Genomic DNA, 17,088 nt, shown 5'->3' with positions numbered 1-17,088 from the left:
AAAAGAAGTCTATAGTTTTCACTAAATTCTTTGACAGGCTTTAGAAACCTCAAAAGGTAAAGAACCACAAGGCTCTAGGAATAGCTTAAAAAGGATGTGTGTTTTGGGGAAGGGCACTATCCATTTTCTCCCCCCAGTGCAGTTTGGACTTTTATTAGGAGGAATATGAGGTGGCCATCAATATCAGAAAGAGTTAGGCATAGGTTTTGCCTTCTGGACATTTCTAACTGGCTTTCAAAAACAAACATAATTCTTGAGCCCCTCAAGAATGCACAGGCCTTTTCACAGAGGCAGAGAGCCTACGGCTTTTCTGCTTGAGATGGGTCACTCCCAACCACAGGAAGAACAATTTAGCATCATGAGAATCCTTGGCTTCTCACTGGTGTGTGTGATCAGAGTCAGAACCCCACTAGCTCCTCTCTCACGCTTTATTCTGAGCTACTCTGCCTGCTGGTGTTGTTCTCGTTGCTGATTGACTTGCACAGGGCTCCGTTCTCCCATCTCCTGACTGTGGATATTGTTAAAACTTTATCTGGACTATTTAGTTTAGTATTTTTAGACCAAAATATCCTATGTTTTATGATCCATCCCTGACCATTCTTGAGTTTTTTATTTATAAGAATTTTTATTTTGTAAAAGCAGTAACTGATGGCAATTAATTCATTAGGATTAAGTTTTCCTTTGATTTCCTATTTTGATCTTTTCCTTCTCTCTCAAATGTCTGAATCATTACCTCTCCAATCTTTGTTTCAGCTGGCTGTGATCTGCTCTTAAAAAAAAAACTAGTATAAAGTTAAAAATGCAAAATACGTGCATTTCAATAACGTTTGGAAGCTGAGTGTAATAATCTTTCAATTATAACAGTTAAAACTCTGGAAACATGAGCCGTGAACTCTTAATCAAAAGTGCTCCCCACATTCAGCAAATCACCCTTTAACCTCCCCCATTAACCCTCTCCCGTTCTCCCACGTCTCTTGATAAAGCAACAACAACATAGCAAACAGGTGTTGTACACTGAAGTCACAGGTAACACTGTTCACAGAACAACAGAAGTTTGCACGCAACTTCGTGGAATGATACAAAAGGAGCTGGTTGACTTTGAAAGATCCTTCGATCCAGTGTCTGCTGATGTGACAACTCAAACCAAGAATCCAGTCTTCATGGCAGCCCGGTCATCCTTTAGCTGAGGTTCCCCTTGGCCAGGCTCAACAGGCAGTTTTCAAAAAGCCTGAACAGACATGGCAGGAGGTGGGGTACCATGGGTTGCAGGGCAAGGCTTGGGGGGAGGTGGGGGTGGAGGGTGAAGCTGGGGTTATGGGGACATTTCAGGTGTTCGTACATTAAGCATGCAAATTGTATGCAAATTCATTCTCAAACTGCTGAATTCGCTCAGGCACTTTTATAATTAAATTTCAATGTGAGTTCCACATACACTTGAAGCAGAATGCTGATCCAAATATTTACATCATCCACAGAAGTCGTAGCAGCCATTTTGGGAATAACAAGGCCCAGCACATAGCACCTCAGTCTGGAAATTGTCCCAATCCCTCACTTGATAACCACTTGAAGAAATCAGGGGTGCATCCACTTAATCTGTTTAGACAGTGCCATCATCTGCTCTCCTGACTCCACTTTGTCCAGAAATCACAAACCACCTGCTTTGAATCCAGAGTGATCTGACAGGCTTTCCCTGTGTGGGATGGGGTAAGATAATTATTGGGAAGAGAAACAGAAGCCTTACTTTATTTTCTTTGTGGCCCTAAAACATTGCTCCAGTCTAAATATTTGAAAGAGTCCCTACAAGGCCTGAATCTATCTTTCTGGAAATGGAAACTGAATTTTGTCATACTTAATGCTATTTCCAGAAATTCGTTTTAAAACAGAGGGAAAACTGTTCTTGAAATCAAATTTATAAGAAAATAATTTTCTTCCTGGAAAAGGATCAACTTCTTTTCTTTTGTTTTAGACCTTAGCTCTAAGAGTATTGACAAGGTGTAGGTGCTGATTTTTCTCTCTAGAATTAGTCTGGTGGGGACAGATGGACCTGGCATTACACAACTGAAAGGGGCAGATGTGGCCTTGGTCCTTGGGTGGGATTCAGCTTCACCTGGTTGACTGACGGTGAAAACAGAACAGCTCAGAGGACAAAGGTGCCTTAGGTCTTAGTCCTTTTGGAGGCTGAATTACAGCAGGAATGAGCTATGGAGGCAAGAGTAGAGTGGGGAATTCTATGGAGGAAGAGCAGCAGAGACCAAAAAGCAAATAAGGCGTTTTGCCTCACATACAACGTAATTCCAAACTGTGAAGCCCAGTATTAGGTCTTGTTAATTGGTACATTCCTATCTAGATAATATCTGTATCTCTTGAGGTAGATTTAGAAAATCAATAAATTCCTAGTTAAAAATGCATATTAAATAGTAAATAAAAATCAAATAGACTTAAAAAGTGTTTTGCCTGAAATAATGGTCTATTTTTCAATTTTTATTTTATTTTATATTTTTTTGCTTTTTAGGACTGCACTTGCAGCATATGGAGGTTCCCAGGCTAGGGGTCAGATTGGAGCCTCAGCCAGAGCAACTTGGGATCCGAGCCGCATCTGTGACCTACACCACAGCTCATGGCAATGCTGGATCATTACCCCACTGAGAGAGGCCTGGGATGGAACCTGCACCTTACAGATACTAGTCAGGTTCGTAACCCGCTGAGCCACAATGGGAACTACTGAAATAATGGTTTATAATTAAATCTCATCTTTACTGAAAAGTAGATCTAAACATGAGTAATGATGAGGCAATAATATTTAATTAGAATAACAAAAATAAAATTGAAAATGTCCAGAGTAAAATTCTACCATACTGTAAACTATTAGGGACTAGCAGTCCTCTTTAAAAGCCTTAAGTAATTGCAAAAGAGAAATTAAAACGGTCCAAGGCACTGTTACTAAATATCTTCAGGCTATTTCTTTAAGGCTTAAAATACTTAGAGAAAAAAACTTTCCTTTAGGTTCATGTGTGGAATGATTTTAATAGTCCAAGAATTTGGTCATGGCTTAAATCCTTGTTTACTTGGCATATATGTATGAATTTATTTCCTTTAGGATATATCAATTAAACAGGAAAATGTACATTACTAACTCTCCCTTCAAACTCAAAGTCGACCTTCTAATATAAAGGAAAAACATAATTCAAGATTAGAGTTTTAAACAGCGAATTGATTCTGCTTCACAGGTATTTACCAACTGCCAACTAGAAACGCAGAGCCTGCTGAGTGTGAAGCATTATAACACGGCCATACCAAATATAATGCAATTAAATTAAACGTCTCATACCACCAGCTAAAAAGTATAAAACTGCTAGGTGAATTTGGTTATGACACAGAACAAAATTGCTCAAGTCCAATCAGGTCTTGTTGAATGACAGGTTTCCAAAATGCAGCTTTTAATCTTTTTATGGTCTCAAAGGGTGGTCAAACGGCATGGTTTTAGTTTATGTACACCAGCTATGTGATTCTAAAACATCATATCAAATCAGGAAGCTGAAGATATCCCATATTCAACAGGCTCTGAGAATACAAAGGGGGAAACATAGCCTATATTCGTATTTTCTTCTTGAGAAAAAAGGCTTGTAAGGATGTCAGGAAATAATTAGAAGCCATGACGATGACTTTGCTTTCTAACATGAACAGGAAGGTATGGAATTTTCTAAGCCTAATATTATGCTTTAAGACTTTTTTAAAAATTAGGATTTAATTGATTTTTTTTTTAAATAGAAGCTTTTACATCTTTTCTCCTAGGCACTGCTCCCACCTACCTGCTTATAAATTTAGATCTGAATATTAACAAACATTAGTCTCTATTTCTTCAGAACACGAATGAAAACCTAACACGATTTGAAATGACAACTGTTGTTCTAGGGTTTCGCCTTCCATAATTCTGACAAATATCAGCGCTGGGCTCTCCAAACACGCATAAGGTGGCCCCTGCAGTTCTTTTAGAAAACGTTTAAGAACAAGGAAAGCTGGTTTGGTCCATTTATCCTGAATTTGTTCTTTTTGATGACGAAGAGCAGAGATGGCCACCTCTGAACACGAAAAAGCACAGATAAGCATTTACATGTTCAGAAGAAACTGCTGGGTCACTGGAGCCCCAGTACCAGGCAATGTGTAGATGCTGTGGTCCCCAAGAGCCAGAGGTCCCATGCACAGGAGGAGGGCGTGCCCGATGCAGCACCCCGAGAGAGGCCGTTCACATGCCACCCCGCGAGCTCTGCTGAGTGCTTCTCAACCTGCTAACTCAGCCTCTCAGACAGCAGCCGATCCAATGGGAAAAAAAACTGAACAGAATGTGAAAACAGGATTGTATTTGAAAACACAAAATGGGGAAAAATAAAACCGCCTTCATACATGAAAATGTTTATTTTCCAAACAAAAATGAATTTTAAAAAAGTCAGGTAAAGGTGAAATGGGAATATTTGAATATTAAGCAGCTCAGGGTGAAATAGGTCATGATTTCACACACATTCCAGAGATCAATTTAGCACTGTCCAATGGAAAAAAAAAAAAAAAAGGCTGAGAACCACTTGGTAGCTGTAATGGTGCCTCTCCTGGCTCTCCTCCTCCCACGGTTGCATAAAACTTATACAGAAGATCATGCAAATCAAATATTTCTCACAAGTGAAGAGCATGAACCTTTGAGAATTGTTAGACACGAAGGACCGACTAGCCCATGGGTGTGGGGACTACAAAACGGGGAAGAACGACACTGATATATACATAGGTGTATATATATCAATTTACCCTTTTCCTTTTTCCTGTGAAAGTAAGTTAACGCAGACACTTGGGATGAAAGCCAAACTCACGTGGGACAGGTTTTAACTGTACACTTCAAAACCAAGTATGCTTCTCATTTGGGGACAATGTGTGCACATTAACTAGTCACAAGGCACAGTGAATGAAGGAGTAGACAAAAAAAAAAAAAAAAAAATCTCAGGAGTCGTTAGACGTCACAAATTTTCTGCATCGCCAGGACACAATCGGTATAGCTATTGACAACATTTTGCAACACACGACATAGCGCAAGTTCAGGAAGAGAAAATAACCACGTGTAATCTTACATTATGAACCTGATGGATGGCTGAGAAAGGAAATCCAGCGTTCTGATTCGTCCATATCTCACAGACAGACGACTGCTGATATAAACAGAAAACTATCTCATCTTGTCAATATTTAAAACACATCGGCTACCAAGGTAGCATCAGGGACGGAAGGAGGAAAACAATAAAAAGCAAAGCATCACATTTCTTTAAAAACTACTCAAAAACCCAAAGAATGTTTTAGGGTGCTCGAGGTGTAATCATTAACTTCCATGTCATTCTTTTGTTTAAAAACATTTTGGGTTGGCTGGAAAAAGGAGAGACCGTTTATGCATTCATTTGATGTCAAGGGAATTACCAATCCATTCACATATTGGAAAAAGCAAACTGTGTTTTACATTTGCCCGAGAGAATGGAAATGCCTTCCCTCTTCACGGCATTCATTTCAGAGGATAAATATCTTCATGAAGTTCAAGAAAGATGCAAAAAAATCTTTAACACAGGTCAAACACTTTAATTTTCTTATCATCAAATGACCAAGAGCCAACATGTAATAACACGACTTCCCTAATTTAGCCACTGCTCCATTTGATAAACCCAGAAGATATTCCCCCCCACTCCCCAGAGCTTTCCAGGGCTGCCCAGCAGTGGAGGGGCGTGAAAGGGGCCAAGGAGGGAGGGGTTGGGGTCTGGAAGCTCAGTTCTGTCACTCAAGCAGGAACTCTGGGTACCAGCATCAGTGAGCCTAGGGACTCAGCTCCATGATGCAGACTCCCTGCCACACCATTAGCAAATAACCAACAGTTATTAAAAGGCAATAACGTTTGTGTAGAACCAAAAGCCGAATGCACCCACGCCCTCCCGGAAATTATAGGCGAAACCACCAAGTAAACTGATGAGGCTCCTGGCTTGACTTTTATGGAGTTTGTTCTCCTGAATTCCATCATCTAAAAGACACCGTGAAATCGAATCACGGAAAATGGCAGAATGCCTCAACTTACTCAGCCAAGCACTGTGAACACCCCCAGGATTCACAAGCAGAGTGTACGAAGATCAGTGCAGGAAGGAGAGAAGAACACAACCACAAAACGGTTTAGAAACCCAGCAAAGAACAATATCATCTGCAAACGAATTGTGGAAAAGAAAGCTTATCCCTGGCTAAGTGTCTCCCCCGCCGCCACCGCCACCCTCCCAGAAACGCTCACCAGAAATGTAACCTCTCTCTCTCTCCAGATCCAAAGGCAGCTCCACACACGCGCCTACATTTTTGTTTTCCAACCCTTCTGTCATCTGCATGGCTTGCTGGGGACAGACTGTCAGGTCATTGACATTCTGTTACGCAACTAAGATACCTGGAGTCTGTCCAAAGGGCACCTCCAACCCCCGCCCCCCCAACACTTAAACCAGTTCTGCTCCGTTTCTGCTCTAAACTTCATGCTGTTTTCTCCACAGGGGTATCCTCCCCTTCCTACTTTCCAAAAATTACATCTCTAGCAAGTTAAGTCTCGGGGCCATTAAACCCCCAGCCTCGTCTCCAATGACTGTCATCCGATTTAAATATATTAACCCCATGCTTTAGCGGGATTACCATCTTAAGTGGCAGAGACTGTACTTCCAGGACACCCTGAAAGCACTGTCACCCACAGTTCTGAGCTAATTCTTGTACATAAATTACATCTTCTGCAACTTTCACAGATTTTCAGTGCTTAGAAGTAACCCAGGGACCACCTGTCATCTGACAGGTGAAGACAATGACAATCCGAGAGGTTAAGTGGCTTGCTCCGGTCACACAGGGAAGCGTTAGAACATGAGAGCCTGCCGGCTTGGCTAGGAGGGAGTGCCAGCCCAGCACTTACTTTACCACAAGGCGGGGGAATATTCAGTTGTATGGAGCCTGCTTACTATTCCTGAAACAAACATATATAAATGGAGCCTGTTCATGGGACAGTCTCAACTCTGCAGGGGTTCCAAAACTCTACCTTAAAGTTTTGTTTTCCAATCATGACGCCCAAATGGGGCCATGCCCCGTCTCTCCTCCCTGATGGGTGACAGGCCACCTGACACTGTGGGCAGCCTGCTTGACCTCCTGGCCACCCTGATTCATGATGAATTCATTTTTAAAATAAAACTCCAGTATCATATATGATTCCAACTTTGCTCACATCAGAATGGGGGCTTAAAAAAACTCGACGTGGGGTGGCATGGTCCACCTTGCATGCCCCTCACCCCAAGCTCTACCTCGTTCATGCACTTCGTTGGGAAGGAGGATACAGGAGAAGGACAGAGGCCTTGCTCTTATGTGGCAGTGGCTGAATTCTCTCTGCTGGTTGTCACTGCGTCTCAGGGTAACACTAACTTGGTCTCGGGTCTCTCTCGTAGGTGCTGCCCCAGCCTGGGTCCTACTGCATCCGTGTAGGTTCTCTGGAGAGCTCTGCTGGGCTGGGGACCCTCCCGTGCAGTTCCTCATGTGAGAAGGTTGCTTCGGCCTGGCTTAGCCCTCCTAGGACACATGCACGTCCCTTGGGTGGGACACAAGGGAGAGGGCACAAGCCCAGCCTCCTTCTGAATGCCTGCCTGCATCACGCCATCTACATTCTTGCCACGCAGCGCAGAGTGCTCTGCGACCAGCCCCCTCTCTGCCAGGACACCTCCCTCCAGTTCTCCCTTCTTCAGCCCAGGCTGGTTTATGGGCAGCTGCTCCCAGATGTCTAGCTGGGAAGAGAGATGCCGGTTTCTGGCAGGTTCCCCCACTCTGGGTGAGAATTCCTCTGGGAGCCCTTCTCCCTAGGCTTGGGTTGCACAGGGACGTGCTCTCTCCTCTCCCATGGGAGGGAGGGAAAGCCTCAGCTCCTTCCACAGTGGCTCAGACAGTTCTCTGCACCCTGCCCCCCACTGCCCCCCACCAGCCCAGCACCCGTCTGCTGCCTCTATGGACAGGCAGCTGACCGTGCAGGGCAGGATTCAGCACCTGTTGGTAAACCCCGACCAGGGTGTCTGGCTCCATTATCAGCAGCGTTTTCTTTAGACTGTGCGACACTTAGTTTCTACAGGAAAATTCCCCCTTAGCTCTCTGTTCCAAGAATCTATCTTCCAACAGACACAGAAGTTACCAGAGTTAAGGAAGGGAGGGTCTCATGCCGTAACTGTTTCATTAAAAAATTATAGAAGATTTTCTCAGTGAAGCAATAAAACACATTTCTAGTCATAGACACTGAAGAGAGTGCCTATGGGGCTTATATAGCTTTTAAAGATGATACAATAAGTTTTTCATTATAAGCTATGTTCAAACTTAGTGGAAAAAGTAAAACCTCTTCTCATTTCCAATAACTGTGTGCTTCAATGAAAACTGTAAAAAGTCAGATTTTAAAAATAAGTTTATTTTTTATTTATTTATTTTTTGGTCTTTTTTGTCTTTTTAGGGCTGCCCTGGCGGCATATGGAGGTTCCCAGGCTAGGGGTCCAATTGGAGTTGTAGCTGCTGGCCTACACCACAGCCACAGCAATGTGGGACCCAAGCTGCATCTGCAGTCTATACTACAGCTCATGGCAACACCAGATTCTTAACCCATTGAGCAAGGCCAAGGATTGAACCCGAGTCCTCATGGATGTTAGTTGTGTTCGTTAACCACTGAGCCATGATGGGAACTCCTAAAATAAGTTTAAAATAAAGGCAGTTAATTGTATTTTGGTTATGAAGCTTGTTTTTTAAAAAAGCTGACACATGTCAAATATCACAGTAATTCTGTTGGCAGTAAAGACGTTATCAGCTCATAGAGCAGTAACTTAAGGTGGACCAGCTGGATCTGGTGTCTTCATGATATAAAACAGCTCATCTTCAAGACCCAGGGTTACTAGGCTCAGTGCTAGAATAAAATTTTCAAATGCAAACAAGTTTCCACTGCAGAATTTCGTTATATTTATGAAGATAATATTTCAGAGTATACCCTGCACTGAAGCACGGAGTGTTCAAGAGCTTAGGGAAAGAAAACACCCGTGATAAAATTTCATCTGGGGCCCCAATTCCTAGAACAGAAGTGATTAACATATAAGTTTTAATTAAACTTCAGAATGTCTTCATCTGTAAAGAGTAATAATAGCACTTGGCCTACTTATTTCACCAGGTTGTTTGTAGCTCATGCTAAGCTTCACGCGAGAGGGAACTTTCTCACAGCTACATTTCCCACCTGAAATACAGAAGGCCGTTACACGCATTGCCTGAGTGAACGAAATCACAGAATGTGTTCAACCTTCTTGGCAAATGGAAAACACTACAGGAACATCAATTTCTGCTTTTCATTATCTTTTTTTTTTTTCTGCTTTTTTGGGCTGCACCCATGGCACATGGAGGGTCCCAGGCTAGGGGTCTAATTGGAGCTGCAACTGCTGGCTTACACCACAGCCACGGCAATGCAGGATCCGAGCTGCATCTTCGACTTACACCACAGCTCATGGCAACGCCAGATCCTTAACCCACTGATGGAGGCAGGGATCGAACCTGCAACCTCATGGTTCCTAGTCAGATTTGTTTCCACTGAGCCACGACGGAAATTCCTCTTCATTATCATTTGTAGTTGGTCCACTTTGTTGTGCTACTTGTGCCTTCAATAAACTACATCACTGCCAACAGACTTCTGCTAAGATGTACCAGAGACGAACCGTGCAGGATTCTTGTTAGAGAAGGTCTCATTTTTCCTATTCAAAGCTGAAAAGGGGCTGTTGACTTTGTTGAAGAGACAGGAACATCTGTGATACGCTAAAGGGCTGCTTGAACGGAGCCCAGAAACAATTCTGTAGCAGGATGGTAAACATCCTTTGCAATTTCATTTGCGTATTAATTTTATCTCAGTCCCTTTTCCACAGGCATTGTGAAGGCTAAATTAGTTAATCTGAACTTGAATTAGCATGAAATCCAAATGAATGGGGGGTTAAGCAAAGGTATAGCAGTCTTCGAACTGAGATACAATCAATGTAGTTTAATATTTACTTCTTCGCTGAAGAAGTCAGCACAGTTTGGAGGTGCATAATTTTATCTTGAGTTCAGACCTCTCTCCTGACGCTGGAAATGTTTTCTTAAAGTACAACACACATCTCGCTCCTGTTACCATCACGTATCTCAGGTTACCACGAATACAGTTCAGAAAATATGATGCATTTGCATTCAAATCTAATAACAAGTCTCTCAAGTCTTCCTCCTAAAGGCACACTTCTTTTTTGTTCAATTGGCAGCAACTCTGTAATTCACAATAAAGTCTCTCTCCTTCCTCTCTTTTCCCTTCTTACTGGAGTGTTCCCAAAAAGTGCTGAAATGTCTTCCACTAAAAGCAAACAAACCCCTTCCCTTGACCCAACAGTCTCCCCGGGCTCCTGCTTAACTGCTGTTAAGAAGCAAAACTTCCCAAGAGGTACCTATGCCGTCTCTGTTTTCCCTTTTCCTATCTTCACCTGAGCCTGCTCTACTCAAACTGCTTTTTTCATTTTGCCAAATCCAGCCGTTCATTTTTCTTGACCCTCTGACTCTCGATTGCTCCTTCCATCTCTTAGCCTCCTTTGCAGGTTCCTATGATCTGATCATCTCTTGATCCCTGGAACGTCGGTCCTCAACCTCTTTCTCTCCTCTGGCCAGGAGGCCATCCAGTCCCGACTCCCAAATTTATGTCTCCAGCTCAGACCTTTCCTCTGAACTCCAGACTCAGATATCCAGCTGCCTTCTTAACACCTCTACTTTGATGACTAATGGGCCTCTTAACCTTAAGTTAAATGCCCCAAACCAAGCTCTGATCATCTACCTTCGCTATAGTTTTCCTATTTCACCAGATGGCAGCCCTCTTCTTCCAGCTGGAGATGTCCTCTTACTCACATTTCACCTTCAATCCAGCAGCAAATCCTACTGATTCGACTTCTAATCTCACCCCCCTATTACTACCTGGTCAACGTCACAAACTTTTCTCACTTGGATTCTTCTGTTAGCTTCCAAACTGGTCTCATTGCTCTCATCCTTGCCCCCTTAGTGCTTATTCTCAACACAACAGCCCAAATGATCTGTGTGAAATGAAAGCCAGATCGTGCCACTCTGCTCCATTTATGTCTGGAGAAAATTCAGAGTGCCAATAATGGACTGCAAGGATCTCCATCCTCTGGCACCTGCCCCCGCCGTACCTCTCTGCCCTCTTGCTCTCTTGGTCCCGGCTGGCAAAACACACTCTTGCTTCAAAGCCTCTGCATTTGATTCCCCTTCTCCAGGTGCTGGGGGACCCGCTCCCTCACTTCCTTCATGTTCTACTCCAGTGGCACCTTCTCAGGGAAACCTTCTTCAAGCACCCAGCATATCATAACCAAATTACATCTCTGCTTTCCGCACTGGAAAGGGATTATTCTTTCAAGCACAAATTGAAAATGGGAAAAAAGTCTAGAGCATAAGAGCCTGTCTTCCTGGCGCCCAGATATTCACACAGAGATAATCTACTGGGAACAAGACACGGGTCACAAAGTGACCGTAGGCAGGGGTCCGCTCTGCTGGTTGTTCATGTTTATGGCATAGGGATTGCTACGAACGTGATCTCTTTTCCTTTGTCAGGACCAGCAGTAAACTGGGATTGGGAGGCTGATGGTGGCTCTTGGAAAGGAGCAAGCAGACGACAGCGCCACCCACTCAGTAACACCAATTAGCCTCTGAAAACCTTCCCAGAGTCCGTTGGTGTTGCATAGAGAGTTTAATAAAGAAACTTGTATGAATGGAGCCCTCTGGTCAGATTCTATCAGAGATGAGATTTTCTGCCTTATTCTAGCCCTGAAAAAAAAAAAAAAACCACAAACAGCTTTTCCTCTGTTTCTCCTTTATGTTTGTCATAATTCTTTCACACTTCGGGGGGTTCAGAAATTGACCAGAGAGACTCCAACAAGAAATAGGAAGGGTTCAGAGTGAAAGTTAAAAGACTAATGAAGTCCATTTCTTCTCTTGGATGACAGCGCTTCTAAAATAAAACAAAAACAAACTTGAAGAGAGAACAAAACAGCTTCAAAGGCAAAAGAAAAAAGGGCACTCGACCAAAGGAAGCCGCGGTCAGCAGCCAGCAAGCTCAGCAGCTCCTTGAGAGAGCAGAGACTAAAATGAGATCTGTCAAAGGATGATTGAGTCAGACAAACTCAGTTCGGTCAGGGAACAATGCACCAAACACCTGCATCTGCATCTTGCCTTCTGCAGTGACAGGCCCGTGGCCTCTTCTTCCACGGGCATTAACTGAACCCTGCCTGCAAATCAGAAAATCAGAACCTTTTGTCTGTCCTGAGTTACCCCGAGGCCATGGGCTGGCATCTTATTTCTTCTGTCCTGCCACTGCGGATGGACTGCCTCCTCCTCTCCTCTCAGGTGAGTTTTGCAGCGTGACAACTCTACCTGATTCTCCTCGTCAACTACATACACTGTGCGCTGTGGACGTCTCAAGTTCAGGCTTTCTTCCCACGGATGTTTTTTTGTAAAAGGTTTCAGAGCAACTACATTACTGGTAGGGAATACATGACTACAAAAAGTCACTCCCCGTTATTTCTCCACTTTTTTGAAGAGCAATCTTCTCAAATCTTCATGACCGTGACCTTGCCCCTGTCTCAGGGAAATTCTTGGACAGATCAGTAATCACCTGCTGGAAGTGAAAAGCCAGGCCGACAGTTGTGTTTCCATATGTGACCCATTATTGCTGGCATCAGAATGAGTCAGTTTCGTGAAAGGGGGAGGAAGTAAATACCACATTTGACCTCTCATCACGGACATGACACAAATTCGGATACTACTTGCTGCCTGCCTAAAGTTAGCTTTCCTCTCTCATCTCCTCTCCCCTCCCTGCTTCCCCCCTCCCCCTCCTTCCCTTCCTTATATTCCTCCTTCCCTTCCTTCTATTCCTCCCTCCCTGCCTTTCTTGGCTCCTTCTTGACAGCACATAAAGTAAGCCCTCAGCTGCCAAAATAGGAGAGAACTCTAGCTAGGTGACCTGTTATTCATTTGCAGAGATAATACATAACCAGCATTTCCTAACATGACAGTTGTAGCCCTAAATGACATTACACAATTATTTATGAGATCTCGTCACAGGGAAAAAAGAAGAGCAGAGGAGAAAATGGAACACTGTCTGCACAATGCAAATCTCATTGCACAGCTCCGCGGGTCCGTGGATGTTGACGGGAATGTAAGTCAATTGGGATCATGCTGTTTCTTGCGATACGGGCTAGTTTACGGTGCCGCCTCAAAGCTGGGATGCTCCCATTTCTGACACAAACATTTTCCAGGGCCATTAGCAGAAATATTAATCACTCATTGAGAAAAGCCACAATCAGCTTTTCATCATGACGTACACGGCTGCAAAGAAATTTGATAATGGTTCTTTGGCTGTAAACATCCCTTTAAAATATAAATTATATAGGTTTCTTATAAATCAAGGATATCATTTTAAACTTTAAACCCATTTTTTAACTATCTGCGCAACCCTGCTTCCTGCCTCTGGTAAAAAAGAGGTATTGGACAACAAGGCCATTCACTCAAGAACTGGACTAAAGCTAATGAGAAACATTCCAACATCTAACAAGTGGGAAAAAATAAAAAGCCTGGTGTGCCTCTTTGTGAACATACTGCTCACTGTCAGGCAGCCTAAGGCACCACGAAATATCACAAAGTCAATTCCACTGAAATAGGGTTTTTATATATTGTCAGATTTTTTAATTTATTCAGTTAAAAATAGGATTCTTTCTATTCACTTAAAAAAAAAAAATCTGTGGTCTGCTTTTAATTGGAAATGTCACCTTGGTTAAGTCCCAGCACATGGAGGGGAGGTGGAAACACCACAGCTTCTCCAGCAAAGTGACTGGAAGTGTTTAGGTCTGATGGTATCTGCCAGAACAAACTCCTGGTGATCTAATCTGCCCCACTGATGGACTTGACAGAGGATGAAAGAATTGAGATCTGTAAGATGGGTATCAAAACCTAAAAACGAATCCATCTGAGTGATTCTTCTACTTCTTCCCGCTATTTTTTGGACGGTGGTACAGGATAGGCGGGAACGCTTCAACGTTGCCCATAAGACATGAATCGTGTCGGAATTCCCAACCCCAAAGTTATCAACGGGAGAGCAGCATATATTTTGAGAAGAGGCAATTAATTATCCACATGACTAAAATAAGTGTACAACATATTAGGTTTAAATTCCAAGTACAAAAGCACTCTTTTCCCATTTCTGCTTGGCATGATGCCTTTGGGAATAGACGGCTGACGGTCCAGGGTTCCTGGCTTGAAAACAGGGCACAGATAGCGTCCACGTCCCAAGTTATCTCTGAAGCTGCTGTGTTAGCTTGTCAACTCGACAAGCTGTCGTATCGGGAGAGCCTGATGGAAGAGCTTACTGAGTTTATTCTTAACCTTCTTTTTTAGTTTATATGTTATCTGTCTGTGCTTAAGTATTAGGAGCTGCTCTTTAGACGTCTGTGGAAAAACTGCCCAAGTCCTAGACATACTGAGCTTTTCGGAGCAGTGGCGAGGTGATGAAAATCTAAATTAAAAACCAGCCACTAAATTATGGGCATCTGAAAAACAATCTAATGTAATTCAGTAGTAAAACTTGGTTCGTAGGGGGGAAAATCTCTTTGTAAAATGCTGCTCTTTTCAACACAGTTGTGCCATTTTCTGAAAGCTGATTCTGTAAGTTCCATGGCATGGGAGTGGTGGGTAGAATTTCGAGGAACACCAGGCTTTCTCTCCCAGGGAAAGCACAAAAGAATAAATTACTATTATCTTTCTTCTTTCCCAGAGGTTGGCTGAGGGTTTGCCTCATGGCTTTTGGGAATATCCATGCTTCTCAAGTTAACAATTTTGTGTGCTTTGTATTTCAAATAAGCTTTAAACTTCATTTAAGGAAAAAGCAATCCTTTCTTTCTCATTTAATGTTTTATCTTACCATGTTCCAATAATAACATGTTATTACTGTACGATATTTTTTGCTACATACTTCTGTACCCTGCATTGGCAGAGAACTCTTCCACCTCCCCTCTGCTTTTTCTGGCTTTGGGATCATCACACAGTTCCTTCTTCATGAAAGGTGCTCCTTGGCAGCCTTGATATTTATACAGTTAAAATAATGAGGAAAATTCCAATTCTATTCTCGATGTACATTCAAAGTATGGATACTACTGGAACAAAAGGATGGTGTTTATAGAATGCTGCAACCACCTGACCACTTACCCTTTCTAATGTCTTTGGCATTAAGTGGCCTTACGATGAATCAGGGACTTTGAATTAGGGACTGTTAGAGGATATATCCGAATTCATAGTCAATCATCTCTCTCTCTCTACACACCCACCCACACCCACACCCACACACCCACACACACAGTGATTTACAGTTTAGAATATACTTTCACATAAATTATCTGATATGCACAAACCCAAGAGGCAGGCTTTATCCACCAAAGAAACCAAAGTTCAGAGAAACTGCATGACTTGGTACAGGTCATGCAACCAGAAAGAAACCAAACCAAAACTCCAACTGAGGAAGCTGCTAAGGAAACAGCACCTACTATTTAGAGAGACCCCTGCAGACAACAACCTCTCTGCATATGCAGTGAACCAACCACTTATATGCAAAGCTCTTCCCACACACAGGAGGAGGGCAGAGGTTGTATCAGGACGTGCAGGGAGGGGCTCCAGGTGATTCAGTAATTTCCCACAAAACTACGAGTGATTTTATCCTCATTCTGCTCACAGTGCCTGTGTATGTGTAACCTGTGACGAGCATATGGGAAATTAGTATTTGTTGAACTGTTATTAAGATAGTTACATCATTTTGAAATAGAAGCAGGCCACAGGGCATCAGGGGCCAAAGAAGAACCAAAACAGGGTCAGGCAGACAGCCTGATGTTGTTTCTGCCACATACTAGCTGTGAGGTGAAGCACTCACCCACCTGGCCTCCTTGAGAGCAAAAGGGGCTATTGTGAGGTTTAAATAAGACACCGCACGTGGCATCGCAGGCATGGACTTCTAGGTGGCCCAGTTTCCATTTCTCTTCCTTTAACAATAGCAAAAGAATGAACGTTTACTGAGCTAATACAATGGGTAAAGTGCTTTCAAATAAAGAAGTAATTCATCCAGGCATACTTACGGTATAATACGGTTTGGATCAAATAATACTGTTTGAATCAACTTGCTAGTGACTTAGAAGCAATTTAGACAAAGCCTTTCTAGCGCCTAACGTATCGCCCCTGGCAAAGTCTGATTTGGTTTCTTTCTGGCTGTGCTACCGCAAGTCACATAATTTCTCAGTTTCCCTGTCTTTGAAATGTGGGTAATGTCTGTGTCTAAGGTTTGTGCATCAGGTAAATGCCCCAGGCAATACTGATGTTTTTATTTAGATGAGAGCATTCAAAACACAAGAAATTCCACATTCTGGATTTTTCTCATTAATATTAAGCTCAAGTTTATGCATAGATACGTATTCCTCTTACTGTTTAGGAGGTTTCTTTATTTTGCGAAAATAAAAGTATTATTTCATTTTTTCATAAGTATTTGGTTATGGTTATAAGTTTTACACTGGAAAACCCTTTTCCTCTTTTCATACCTTTGGAGAATCTAGTCCCTAAACTTTATTAAACACTACTCTCCTTTATTATTCATTTTTAAAACAGTTTGATGTCTCCTAAATCCCAAGAAAAATCTCTAAATATTGCGATTAGGCCCCACATTCTGGAAAAATATTTTTCCTTCTTCTGTTATTATTTTTCATATTTTCACTTACTACCTCATCTCCACAGAACTTGGACTTAAAAGCTGATCTGCCATGTGCTACACACACATAAATAGTCGCGTAGGTCTCCTCATTTGTGCTAACATGAGATAACAGATGTGAAAGGACTTTGAAAATTTAAAAGCAAGTGCTCTCTCCATTGAGGTTTTATTATACAAATGTGAATCCAACATTTATCTATTAGGGGTATGGAAAGAGAGGAGCCTTTCAGAACTTCTGA

The 17,088-nt window shown here is 42.6% G+C and overlaps 1 protein-coding gene across 26 annotated transcripts in view; it reads right to left on the bottom strand.

The window, feature by feature from the left end:
• Positions 1-17,088, bottom strand: part of ANKS1B (ankyrin repeat and sterile alpha motif domain containing 1B) — a 1,068,238-nt gene that overhangs the window by 60,050 nt on the left and 991,100 nt on the right. For 11 of the 26 annotated variants that reach the window (XM_021093001.1, XM_021092994.1, XM_021092996.1 and 8 more), the window contains one exon: positions 5,112-5,186. The exons of 9 other annotated variants lie outside the window; for them this stretch is intronic. In XM_021093001.1, coding sequence (XP_020948660.1) covers positions 5,112-5,186 — 75 coding nt within the window. The remainder of the gene's footprint in view (positions 1-5,111; positions 5,187-17,088) is intronic. 6 more of the 26 variants (XM_021092995.1, XM_021093007.1, XM_021092997.1 and 3 more) reach the window with 1 other exon arrangement.

The sequence above is a fragment of the Sus scrofa genome, chromosome 5, assembly GCF_000003025.6.
Source record: "Sus scrofa isolate TJ Tabasco breed Duroc chromosome 5, Sscrofa11.1, whole genome shotgun sequence".
NCBI classification, from domain to species: Eukaryota; Metazoa; Chordata; class Mammalia; order Artiodactyla; family Suidae; genus Sus; species Sus scrofa.
Note: the sequence above shows the minus strand (reverse complement) of the source record. Positions and strands in the feature narration are given on the sequence as shown.